The sequence below is a fragment of the Pieris napi genome, chromosome 11 (assembly GCF_905475465.1).
Source record: "Pieris napi chromosome 11, ilPieNapi1.2, whole genome shotgun sequence".
Lineage (NCBI taxonomy): Eukaryota > Metazoa > Arthropoda > Insecta > Lepidoptera > Pieridae > Pieris > Pieris napi.
Window position 1 is genome coordinate 11,113,492 of NC_062244.1, and position 12,928 is coordinate 11,126,419.

The 12,928-nt window shown below is 33.8% G+C and overlaps 1 protein-coding gene across 1 annotated transcript; it reads left to right on the forward strand.

Annotated features, from left to right (window-relative positions):
• Positions 1-840: 840 nt before the first annotated feature.
• LOC125054194 (putative cyclic nucleotide-gated ion channel 9) lies at positions 841-8,455 on the forward strand. The gene is made up of 8 exons (XM_047655947.1): positions 841-932; positions 1,442-1,537; positions 2,550-2,689; positions 3,577-3,817; positions 5,132-5,299; positions 5,807-5,894; positions 7,327-7,432; positions 8,317-8,455. The coding sequence occupies exons 1-8, from the start codon at positions 899-901 to the stop codon at positions 8,443-8,445; spliced, it is 1,002 nt and encodes a 333-aa protein (XP_047511903.1). The 5' UTR covers positions 841-898; the 3' UTR covers positions 8,446-8,455.
• Positions 8,456-12,928: the final 4,473 nt, after the last annotated feature.

Here is a 12,928-nt window from a genome sequence, read left to right on the forward strand (position 1 = left end):
ACTTAACTGGACAATGGAACTACCGCCTTGCAAGATTATTGAGGCTCAGATTGTTTTATTACTACCATCATCATTTCTGTAAAGGATTTAAGGTAATATCAGGCGGGCTGAAAAAATCGTAGCCTAACATAAAAAAATTTTTTTCGATAGAATTTTATTCGGTCATACAATTATTCGATACTAATTGGCTATTGAGGTCTGAGGTCGCTGTTATTATTATGTTTCACTGTTTTATCGGTCACTAAGAAGTGTTTACTGTCGCCTATAGACTATGATAAACATAATTTGTTGTAATTTTTAAGTTAAAAAAAAAGTTAAATTCTGTACGTAATATCCCGTTTACTACGTATCGCCCAGGATTTTAAATAGTTCCGTTGCTAAAACATGTTTTGCACTATTAATTAAATAAACAACTAAAGTAATATATTATAATGGCAGAACAAAAACTATTTACGTAAGATGCCTTGAAAATTGTGATTTGTAATTGAAGTGTTATTGAACAAAATTACTATTATACCTTTTACTGTCCAAAAAGCATTACAACTTAGATAATATATTATGTTATGATAAATCGAAAATTTAATTCAATTAATTTATGAGTTTTTACTTTTTTTAACGGTTTTTAACATGATGTATACGATTTAAGCTTTTACACCAGTTAAATGATACCGCCGCCCATTTTAATTCCACAGCACTCGCGAGTGCGTTGCCGGCCTTTTAAGAATTGAAACGCTCTTTTGTTGAAGGACCCTAAGTCATATTTTCATTATATGGTACGGGAATCTTGTTTAATACTAGATCTTTGTGAAATTTCTCGTTTAAAATGAAATTCATATTTCAGAGTCAAATAGCGCCAGTTTTATTAAAGTTTGCGATCGTTTTTTTAACCATTCACGGCATGACTTGTGGTTGGATTTACGTGGCTTGTCAACGTATGTTTTCATGTTGCTTTCATATATTTCTTTAAAATTAATATACTAAGACTGAATTGTTTCATACCATTTAGATCTATGAACTGATATTTTATATAGCACAAGTGGCAAACGGGCTGGACAACACCTGATGTTAAGGAATACCGCCCATGGACACTCTAAGTCAGATATGGAAATCGCCAGTGGGCAGCAGGTTCCACATATTGGTGGTGCACGGCAAAAGATGCCATAAAAAACGCTCAGTTTTAGAGCGAAGGACGTCGCGGTGGTACGGATGGAATTTCGTATTCTGCCATTTGATTCTGACATTCGATGATGAAACTCATCTTCATTAATACGAATTATTGTGTGTTATATGTGGGTCATTTAGATATCCCAAGTTAAACTTTTAATTAATACCAACTAGAAACACTGTTTCGCCAGAATTTTAAGCCATAATCTCCATCTGCGTTTATCACTACATACATTGTGAAGCCAACAAACAATTTATATTTCTAAAAATCTTCCAGATGAAAAGTTTCCCCTACGCGTAGAGAAACTTCCTCGATACATAAAGGCAACCATAGATTATGATGAATGGGTAAATCCACAGGATAGAAAAGGAGGTTAGACAGTACAAAAGAATATTTGTCACGTTCTTTTGTTAAATAAGAGTTATGTGTAATCATATTTCAGTGGAAAATGTCTATTGCAGTTTTGGATAGAGTTTTAACCAACGGGTTGTAGCTAGTACCTTTGAATTCCCCTCGGCTGTTATTTACTAACAGTAATAATAATTCCGAGAAAGCTGGTTATACTATGTATTTTATATTAGTAATTCGACACTTTTGTAAGCAATTCGTTGCGCTAATATCGCCTAGGGATCGCGCAGTACAAAAGGCATTTTGAAGAAGCAATATAAACCACCAGCACATGCTTCTGATCTACTAGACAAAATAAACGGGTTGCTAATCTAGTCATAAAGGTTTATATTTGCTTTCATTTTTTTTTAAGAATTTAGGTTTGACGTTTGAGTTGTGTTATTTTTTTTAAAAGAAAATCTATTGTTGCACATAATAATTTATGAATTTTTAGAATAGTAGTTTTTTTTTATCCTAGGTAGGTCTTCACATATAATTATCAAATCAATGTATACAAAATATTGTAAAAACTATTAAGTGTAAGTATGGAGTTTCTTGCCCATTCTTCTCCATATGAAACTATATTTTGGAAGGTCATCTTTTTTTATATTTTTAACTTGGAATGTTGACTCTCAAAAATGCCTTTTAAATAGGCCTAATTAAAATAAATTATTTGACTTTGATATTAAGCAAAGATGCTTTAGCCCATTAAAGCTAGACTATAATGTTAATAGCATAAATGTGCTAACTAATTAAAATGTTGTAAAACTCATCATTCTGAAACCCGGAAAGATGTTCAAAGAGGTTACCTTTTTAATATAACTGGAGGCAAACGGGTAGGAGGCTAGTGATAACTTAAAATCAGGTGACACCCATGACAACGCCCCCATGGACACAGTATCAAAAGGCTCGCAAGTGCGTGGCCGGCGTTTTAAGAATTAGTTAGTTTTTTTTTATTTTCGTTATTTTTTTTTAATAATTAACGAAAATCATTTAGGTTGCCCTCGTCTTACGAAGAACTTCCTTGTCGATGGCAAACTGAAATTTGGTTTAATTGTACCCAAAAGTTGGATGGATGACTATATTGTTGCTATAACATATATTCTTGTGATTTATTCACATACGGAAATCGATCTTGTGAGTATTTACTCGCGAGCCATCACATAACAGAAAATCAGAAAAGAAACACCTAAATATAGTATTGAATAGGCAAGATTATTTGGCTTTATTTTTTATTATAAATGGACACTCACCGCCAGAGGGCATTGCCGGCCTTTTAAGAATTGGTACGCTCTTTTCTAGAAGGACCCTATGTCAAAATACTTCAGTAGGCACCTGAGGTGGTTTCACATAGTAGTGGTGCGCGGCAGAAACTGCCTTAATTTATCGATTAGAAATTTTGATTTTAAATATTGAAGTATAGAATAAATAGGAATGCGAGCATTCTTTAAACTATACAAAGAGGAAAAAGTACTACAAAACCAACCCTGCTTATCACAATATATCTCTAATCTTAATATATATAAATTACGTGTCACGTTGTTGTCCGCTATGGACTCCTAAACTACCGAACCGATTTCAATCAATTTTGCACACCGTGTGCGGTTTGATCTAACTTATAAGATAGGATAGCGTACATCTCAATTTATACCCGCAATATTATTTTATTGCAAAATATTCGTTTATTATTTGATAGTCACAATTCTCTCAGATGGCGCTGTGTTGAAAGTACCAACGTTTCACATAAGCTACAATTTAATGGCATAACCACCAATAAAGCGTGGTGGTCCCCATGACTGGTGTTCTCCTGCCGTTTATTTTGAATAGTTTACCACTATGTGATATAACAAAAACCTTAGCCACAGCAACGCTTGGCCGGTCTGCTAGTATTATATATAATCATACGCCTTATAAATTGAAGTATAGAATAAATAGTAATGCGCGCGTTCTCTGAACAATGACGAAAAAGTACCACAAAACCAACACTGCCTCTGTTATATGACTTAACATAATCTCAATTGTAGGTGGTACCTTTAACACTGAATGAAACATATTACAAAATCTTTTTATACTTTATAATTCACCCGATGGAGATTTGGATACTGAGTTGTGCCATAAGCGCTGTGTTTACGAAATTACGTGAACTGTACACCTATGATTATGACGTGCAAAGTTTAATATTATATCTGGAACATAGCGGATTATGTCCAGTACTACTTGACTCCGTGAAGAAGTATACCAAGCAGTTATGGCAAAGACAGAGAGGTATGTATAATCATACAATATTCATTAATTGTATTAATCAAAACTATTTCCAGTGAAAATTACTTAAAATTCTGAATACAATCATTTGTGTTATGAACGCTGCTTTTTGAAGGTTAGAACAAATTTTTAGTACCCGCTGTAAACTTAATCGTATGACATACAAATACTGGGTACATATATATTGTATATTTTTATTGAAATGAAATATATCTCTTAAACTGAATATATTAACAAATATAATATAGTTATTACTGGGATAAAGCCCTTACCCTCCTGTATTTCATACTTTTCCCCCCTATATATAGGATAACTTCAATGTTCTTGGTCGCAATCCATAACTACGTTCCTCTGCTAAGGAGTCACTCCAGTTACCTTCACATAGGAACAACTTTTTCAATTCCTCCCTTCAACAATACTGCCATTCGATTGTGGAATGATCTGTCTGTTTCCGTGCAGACCTGTCTGAGTAAATATAATATTAATAAACAACATTATTCTATCGATAAATTTATTTAATTTTACCTTTGTAAAGAAGTACATTATCTGTCTCTCCTGTTTTGTGTGATTGTAATGTACATATTTACACAAACTGTTATTATTATTATATGCTTATAAAACGAACTACAAAGGAATGAATATTATGTATAAATAAAACAAGGAAGGAAAATAATGCTTTTGAAGTCTCGACTGTAACATTCCTTCTTGAATGTACCTATGGAGATTTAATATTATTATAGACATCGCGAACTAAATACACAATTACTAGTAACAATTTATATTTAATTTGAATCACACAATTGTGCTTGAAGTTAGGCATTGAGATATTTTTGGCCAAAACTCTTCGAAGTCCAGATTAAGCATTCTGTTTTTTCTCCTTCATCAAGGATATGCATATTTAAAACTCAAGCTTTTGTGAATAGCTAAAAATTTTACAAAACATTGAACACAACAAACAGATATTATGAATAGTCCAGGTAGATAACAGGTAGATATTAGAGCGACTCATGGCCATGTGTAATACCTTTTCAGAATCCCTATTTGCGCCAAAACTTGTAATATAGAGTCACTTTTCGGTAGCGTAATTCTTTTTCACAGTGGGGGCCGAAGTAAACAAAAAGTTATGGTTTGGAATTTTTTTTTTTATCGTATAACTTAATGTTATCTTCAATACACTCAATAAACAACTTTAAATAGTATGTCTAACGCAAGAACTCATCAGTGCCAATCTAGTGGATATTATGAAAAATATACAGGATGTAGATTTTACTCTCATAAAATAAAGTATTAAAATATACAATTTGATCTTTTTACAAGGTAATTGGCTGCCGGAATTAGCGCATCAGGCGCCGCAATGCCTTCGAGAAGACCTGTTAAGCGCCCTCTACATGCATCACCTCGAAGCTCCGCCCCTTTTCCGTGACCTCCCTGAATATTTTCGACGGCAACTCGTAACAAAGCTACAGAGAGTGGTTATATTTCCTGGTAAGGTTTTGTAATGTATTGAAATAATGTATCATAATTGTTTTCTACCCTAAGCCTTTTTAGGTTAGTATTTAATAATTTCAGTACTACGTAGATTTGGGAACTAGTTTAATTTATTAAAATGTTGTTGTGCACTTGTTCTATTACAGTTGTATATTTCTTTACATAAAAATTTAAAAAAATCAGTGGGGCTACAATTTGATAGGCAAGTAGGTGATCAGCCTCCCGTGCCTAACGGCGTGTGTTATCGACTTTTTGGGTCTAAAGCAAGCCGGTTTTCTCGCGAGGTTTTCCTTCACCGTTCTAGCGAATGTTAAATGCGCACATAGAAAGAAAATCATGTCCATTGGTGCAGAGTACACCACGGCTACTTGTCGATAATAAAACAGATGAAGTAATCTGTGACCAAGGTTCTTGTTGCTTTTATTGTCTAATACCTTCGTTTAATGTATACAAAATCAAGTGAAATACAAAATAAATTAACTTACTTTTATTACTTATTTAAAGGAAAATTCATTGTTAAGGAAGGTGATATATTTGCCTGCATGTACTTTATCCACGAGGGAGAGGTTGAGAAATGGTACACCGATAAGAGGTAATCATTCAGCATTAATATAATTGAATTTCAAAGTTGTCCCTTTATTCAGAATTTGGTAAGATTATAGAATCAGTTTCATTACTCTGGTAGCACCTTTGCGAAGCAATCTTTGTATAATTTTTGCTAACAAACGCGTTTACAAAGTTATTCCGATCTCTTTGGACAACTTCTCGATTTTAGCTACTGTGACCTTCAAGATAGTCTAAGTCTGAGGAAGCGCAACACTTTCCTTCCTCACTACTACAACACATACAAAAAATATTCCCGTTAATTTAATCTTCTTCTTCTAAAGAGGGTGACTTACTATGATCGAAATAAGACCCATTCTATATTATTAATAATACGCTAATAAACTAATTCAAAAAATCTAAATCATTTATTCATTTAGGTAACACAATGTACACTTATGAACGTCAAAAACGAAATACATATTAAATGCTTCTAATTTTACATTTACTGCCAGTTCTCAAATCAAGGGCGTAGAATGGACGAGTAGAACTGGCAATAAACACTCCGCCACTCTTTTAAATCGCCAAGTTTTTTGTTTTATAAAATGTTTGTAAGGAGCCGCAAAATTTCACCATGTTCGATATCTTAAGTAATGAATAGTTAATTAATAATAAAAAAAATTAACAAAGATTTGTTCTCTATCAGCAGTAGGCATGGTGAAATAGGAGCACGCACTTACATTCTCGTGGGAACAACCCGCATCATCATCATCATCATCAATGGGTACATAGCCCCTTGTAGGCCTTAGCCTCCTCAAATATATTTCGCCATCGCAATCTATTTCGTGCTTCTTGCGTCGAACTTCGAACACCTATTGTTTCGAGATCATTGACATTTCCATCCATCAACGCAGTTTCGGTCTACCGGGTTTTCTCTTGACACCAGGTTGTGAGTTCAGCAAGGACCTTGGGGTTCTGTCCCATGTCCCAACCGCTTATTGCATTTTATGAATTGGACGATATTGGCCACGTCAAGGATATTATAAAGTTATTCGTTGTAGCGAATAAGCCCAACACCGTAGTCGCAAACTAATACGCCATAGAAAATTCAGCAAATAGTAAATACCTTTGTGTAGATGACGTGTGGTCGGATTATACTATATGTTTGGTTATAGACCGCAACATTAAACAAGTGCTTAATAGCCTCCATATATTATGTTAATATTAACAATCTACCTTTGTGATATATCGTATAGATTGAACTCAGTAGCTCTGCCTTTTTTATGTAATAGGAGGCAAACGGTAGGAGGCTCACCTGATGTTAAGTGATACCGCCGCCTATGGAGCCTCCTGCCCGTTTGCCCCCTATTCTATAAAAAAAAAAAAAACATTGCCAGAGAGCCCGCAAGTGCGTTGCCGGCCTTATTATTCCTATAATATAATATCCTATAAGTCTTGCTTTGACCTTTTGTACATTTCAGTGGTGAAAAGAAAATGCTTTCATTATTATCAACGAATGGATACTTTGGATTGATACCCGGACTTTTCCCTAACACGCCGTACCAGTTTTCTTATTTAACGCGAACGGTACGCTTTCAATTGTTTTCACAATTTTTAAAGGGAAAACAATTGTCTTTTTTTAATAATGTATTTCGTGTATTGTTATGCAAATCACTTAGTTGTTAGTTGTTGTATTGTTACTGTTGTTTTATTTTTGCGTCATATTTGATAAATGGAAAAACTGTGTGTTATTTATAATTGCATTATTTTTATGCAACAGAGGCAAACGGGCAGGAAATTTTCACCGTCAAATTGACACCGTCGCCCATCGACTCACATTGCCAGAGAACTCGCAAGTGCGTTGCCAGCCTTTTATGAACTAGTATGCTCTTTTCTTAAAAGATAGTAAGTCGAATTGATTCGGAAATACATTGGTGGGCAGGTAGTTCCACATAGTGGTGGTGCGTGGCAAAAACTGCCTTAAAACACGCTCAGTTGTGGAACGACGGATGTCGATACGGGTGGAATACCGATAAATTAGAATATTAATTAGTTTTAAAAAGTTCAGCAGATTTCCAAACACGTATATTTAGTCTATATGTCACCGCAAAATTGTAAACACCGTTAGATTGTAATCTATCTCGCGAGATTATAAACTGTTGAAAGATTGTGAACCTCAACAAACTGCTTACAATTTAACGTATTATTATTCGGTAGTTATATGAAATTGTTGGAAAGTAAAATTAATCTGTAATTGACCAAAGAAGTTTGAATGATAACTAAGTTAGTGTAGTACAATCTACCGAATAATAATACGTTAAATTGTAAGCAGTAAGCTGAGGTTCACAATCTTTCGACAGTTTATAATCTCGCGAGATAGATTACAATCTAACGGTTTTTACAATTTTACGTTAACATATATATAAAGGCAAATTTGAAACAGACGAATTAACGAATAATAATATTAACAGGTGGTCGACTTCGTGTTTCTTAGGCATAGAGATTGGCAAGATCTGCTGCAGGGATACCCCAAAATCAAGTACGATCTGTACACAGCCGCAAAGCAGTTGAAGAAGGATTTACAGAAAACTATGATTTAGTAAATGTTAAAATGACATGTTAACTTATTAAAATAATGATTTCATTTGAGATATTTTTTTAAAAACTGCTAAACTTAGTAACATTATTTTTGGTTGTCCATTTATTATATTTATCGTTTATGCACTCTACAAGAAAATATGTCATGACAAATGTTACACACATACACATCAATTATTTTGGAACATAAGCAAACTAGCAAGGGAAACAAACAAGCAACCACAAAATAAAATACAAAAACAAACAAATAATAACTAAAACTAAATATGATATTAAACCTCGTTAAGAGCATGATAAATAAAGTAACGTTAAGATGAGAGCCTAGTCAAATGTAGCCTGAGTTGCCAATACGAATTTTTGACTTCGTATGATTATTGGTACAAAATTAACACACCTAAAAGTGCTTATCAAGCCAGGGCAACACTCAAATAAGATGGCGTAACCTTTAATTGAAATCCTGAATTATAAACGAAACGTATTTGGACGTAGGCGACGTGGTATTCCAAAAAATTACAAGATAATTTGGATTCACGATTACCCCGATTAAATTTTGGCCGAGAATTTCCAGGATATTAAGTAACGCTTGAAGAGTTTCTAAGTTTATTAAATTAATACACTCGTTTCCGGTTCGTAAATTCGAAATTTAAATATCCAAAATAATGTTACGTAATCGGCTTTTTATTAAGGTTGAACAAGCGAATTCGTTAAGTTCAACAATTTTGGGGTGAAATAATATTTTTACTTGGAGGGAGGGAAATTAATAGGTGTTCTTGTTTATTGGATCGCTTTCTCGATTTAAACGCTGCTTTGTAATTTTGTCTCAATTTTGGAACGGGATCTTAATTATATTGTAACAATAGATCTATAATTAAACAAATTTAAACACTTCAAAAATCCCCAATTCGACATTTTTAATAGACTTGAAATTTTTTAAGTCAGATATTTGAGCTGCAACAATATTTTTCTTTTTATGCGCTTTAAAATGTTGTTTATTTAGGGAAACCCATATTTCTTTTTCCTTACAGTAGTTGCCTGAAACAGATCAAAATCAATGAGGACCCTTACTACTTAAGGGTCTAATGGTTTAGTATTAGTATATAAACGATGTGTGAATTGATATTTGCATACTGAAAACATCATCTTCTTAGTAGTATTTATTTTTTAACTATTGTACTTAACTAGAGTTGTGAATTTGATTAGCAGACTAAAATGGGTGGGGAGAATGAGAAGAAAAACAAAAGACGACACGATGGCGCGTTCCATTTGATTGTGATTGGTCAATAGCATTTAAAGTCCAATACGCAAGGACACGCAACATGATGCGTCATGATATTACGCGCGCTTGTACCATTACGCAACGCACCTTTTTGTATTTCGTCTCTAGTTCGACATTCACAGACCATCTTTGCTAATCTAATTAAACCAGTGATCGGCTACTTAGAAAACTATATACTAGTAATAAAAAATGTGTGCGTGTACTAGGTGTACTTCTTTATGACCTTATTTTTCGAAAAATGATCTACTATATGCAACTTTACAGAAATTGGTTAAATAAAGTTAAATAAGATAAAGTTTAACAAAAGGCTTTTATTATCATAGACATGAATACAAATACAATTATTTCATTTTAACTTATTACTGTACTACTATGTAGTACTAAGATTATTACAGAATTTCATTAATTGTAATAGAATTATTCGTATTACTATCACTGTTATCGTTATTATATATTTTTGTTACTAATGGCTTCGAATCTCTTCGGATCAACCGTGGTAGGGACAAGAAAAAGATGGCGCGTAACCGAAAAATGTGACAAATGTGTGTAAATTTTTTTCCAACGCCGATAAAGAAGTTTGACTTCAAAAAGCAACATGGCGCGTAACCTGCTACAAAATTTCTCCCATACGTCGATAAAGAAGTTTCACTTCAAAAGATGGCGCGTAACGGAAAAATGTGACGCGTAACGGAAAAATGTGACGCGTAACGAAAAAATGTTACACTAAATTTTTTTCCAACCCCGATAAAGAAGTTTCACTTCAAAAATCGACATTGTATTTAATACTTTTATACTTTGTAATACAATGATATACGTATACGAAGATAGTAACGGGTTGCCTCATTGCTTTTATATTGTCTTTCTGGCGAAGTATTCACATTCTTAGAATAATAAGAACGTCTTCAAGTTTCTTAACGGTACTATATTTTCTATCCTTCAAATGACAGTAAAATCTTCCCGTCAATTATGTCACTTTGTGGAACCTGTAAAGACATTTCTTTAAAACTCAGGACGATGCAATATGTGATACGAAATCGCAAGAGTTTCGTTACGACAAATCCGCTACAATTTTTCAATTGTCTCGTGCCCCTTAGAGCAATTCCATTTCGTGAATTTTTCATCCTATTATGGAAGCAATAAAAGTCTTAGATATTTCATCTCCGCGGTTTATAGCCGATGAAGCTAATAAAAGGTATATCCAATTATTACTTTTCTTTGAAAGTCTATTTGTTTTGGCTTAATGTTTCTTTCTCGCTTCACATTCAATTGTTTTAACTTTTATATGATACAGCTTCACTGCTTTTATTATGCGGCTAAGGTTTATTTACAAGAAGAAATAACGTTTAATAGAAGTGAGTAATGAGTATGTATTTTATAGCACTTTTTATAAATAGACCCCCTAATAATTATCAACCACGCGATCGGGTAGATTCGTGGCCGCAAGCTAAGCAGCAGGGGATTTATTTATTTATTGAAACAATCTGAATACCTAAAAAAAATATGACATTACAAATTTAACACACATGCACATCAATTATGTTAGAACATAAGTAATCTAAAAATTAAAATATAATAATATTAAAACTAAAAAGATGAAATAAAAATAACAATAATAACCGAAACTAAATGAAAACTTAAACCTCATTTAGAGCATGATAAACAAGGTTACGGTAACTTGGCAGATCATGGCATCAATCTTAGTAATCAAGTTGTAAGAGCGAGACAGCCTATTCACTGGTCCATTCAAAGTAACCGATAGGATTGTCAAATTTCCCCTTTCCTGTGGGGGCTTTATTTACTTAAATAAGATCTAGTGGGCATGGCTTCTCCCGCCGGGCCCGGGAGATGACTACTCCGGAAATATCCTCATTATTTATAGGGGCGAGTTGGAGCCCGCTGGTCGCCTTGACCTCTTGTGCTATTCATCTTGCTGACAATTCTGTGGTCGAATTTTTACAGCAGCGATCTGTGTTCGGGCAACGTTTCCCATAGCGGGTAACGGGTTACCCTATTGCCAGTCTCGAGCCCCAGATCGCACCTGGCTCATTCGTAAGTCAGACTGTTAAACAGGACAGGTAAATGCCCACGTTTGGTCGTTTATTTCCTCACAGTCGCACGTGGGGATTGTCTCCAGTTTGAATCTGTGTGACCAAAAGCCCTCTGGTCAGGATCTGCGCCATGTGGGGTGCGAAGCTCCTTGTCTTCAGTTGTTTGTTTGCTGCGTTTGCATCTTTGAAAAACATTTTTGTGACTGAGGCTGTTTCGCCCCCCATAATACTATTTTTAGTTGTCTTGTGTCTGATAAGTCATCCCAAGTAGGAAGCCGATACGGGTCGCACCTTATTCGCGATTTACCAAAAAGTTGTGAAATTTCAAATGTACCAAAACAATGCACAGTTTCAATCTGCAATCTCGAATATTCTGTCATGTGTTTTATATCGAAATTAATATGAAAATTACAATACTTTAATTGTCTCTTCCAACGCTGATTGCACATTTTAATATTTGATACGTAAAATTCATATATCGTTACAAATTCATTTAAACGTATATACCTACTATACATACTGTCTAGGTGGTGTATTTTTGACTATTAAATAAATAAATCGTTTATTTGCAAAGAATGTCTTGTCCCGTCTAGCATATGAGGTAACCATTATGTATGTCTCAAGTATAAATTTCTGTAACGCCACAATATCTGACTTAAAACTATTTTCCACACCTAATAGACACAGGTTTTGTGTCTAAGAACTATATATTAACATAGTAATTTAAATGACAAAAATTGCAAAAAAAAATAGAACTGGGAAAATTTCATTAAAATTAATTTAATTTCATCGGTATAATAATCGGTTGCTTACATTTTAAAAGCACCCTAACGCTTGTATGTAAAAAATATATACTTTTCTTGCTAACTCATTAACAGAGAAAATCTTCCGAAGTATTTAAAAAACATATTTTTCACCTAATGATAAGCATTGCCAATATATTTAGGGGAATTGTATAAAATATAAAGTGGCAATCACAACCAACATTTTATATGATATTTGCAAAACGTTTTGTTCAACTGTTTTCTGACGTAATGAAAAGCACGATTCGCTCTTGGCCAGTTTTCCTGTTTAATATCGAGTCTCAATCCGTTATGATTGCACCTAGTTGCTTGTGTGAGATAAACGTGAAATGGAGCATACGTTTTTCATGTTAAGTCG

Coding starts and splice junctions, on each gene's coding strand:
- LOC125054194 (XM_047655947.1), top strand. CDS start 899: ATGACTTGTGGTTGGATTTACGTGGCTTGTCAAC. Junction 2,690..3,576: donor CACATACGGAAATCGATCTT/GTGAGTATTTAC, acceptor TCTCAATTGTAG/GTGGTACCTTTAACACTGAA. Junction 7,433..8,316: donor TTTCTTATTTAACGCGAACG/GTACGCTTTCAA, acceptor TAATATTAACAG/GTGGTCGACTTCGTGTTTCT.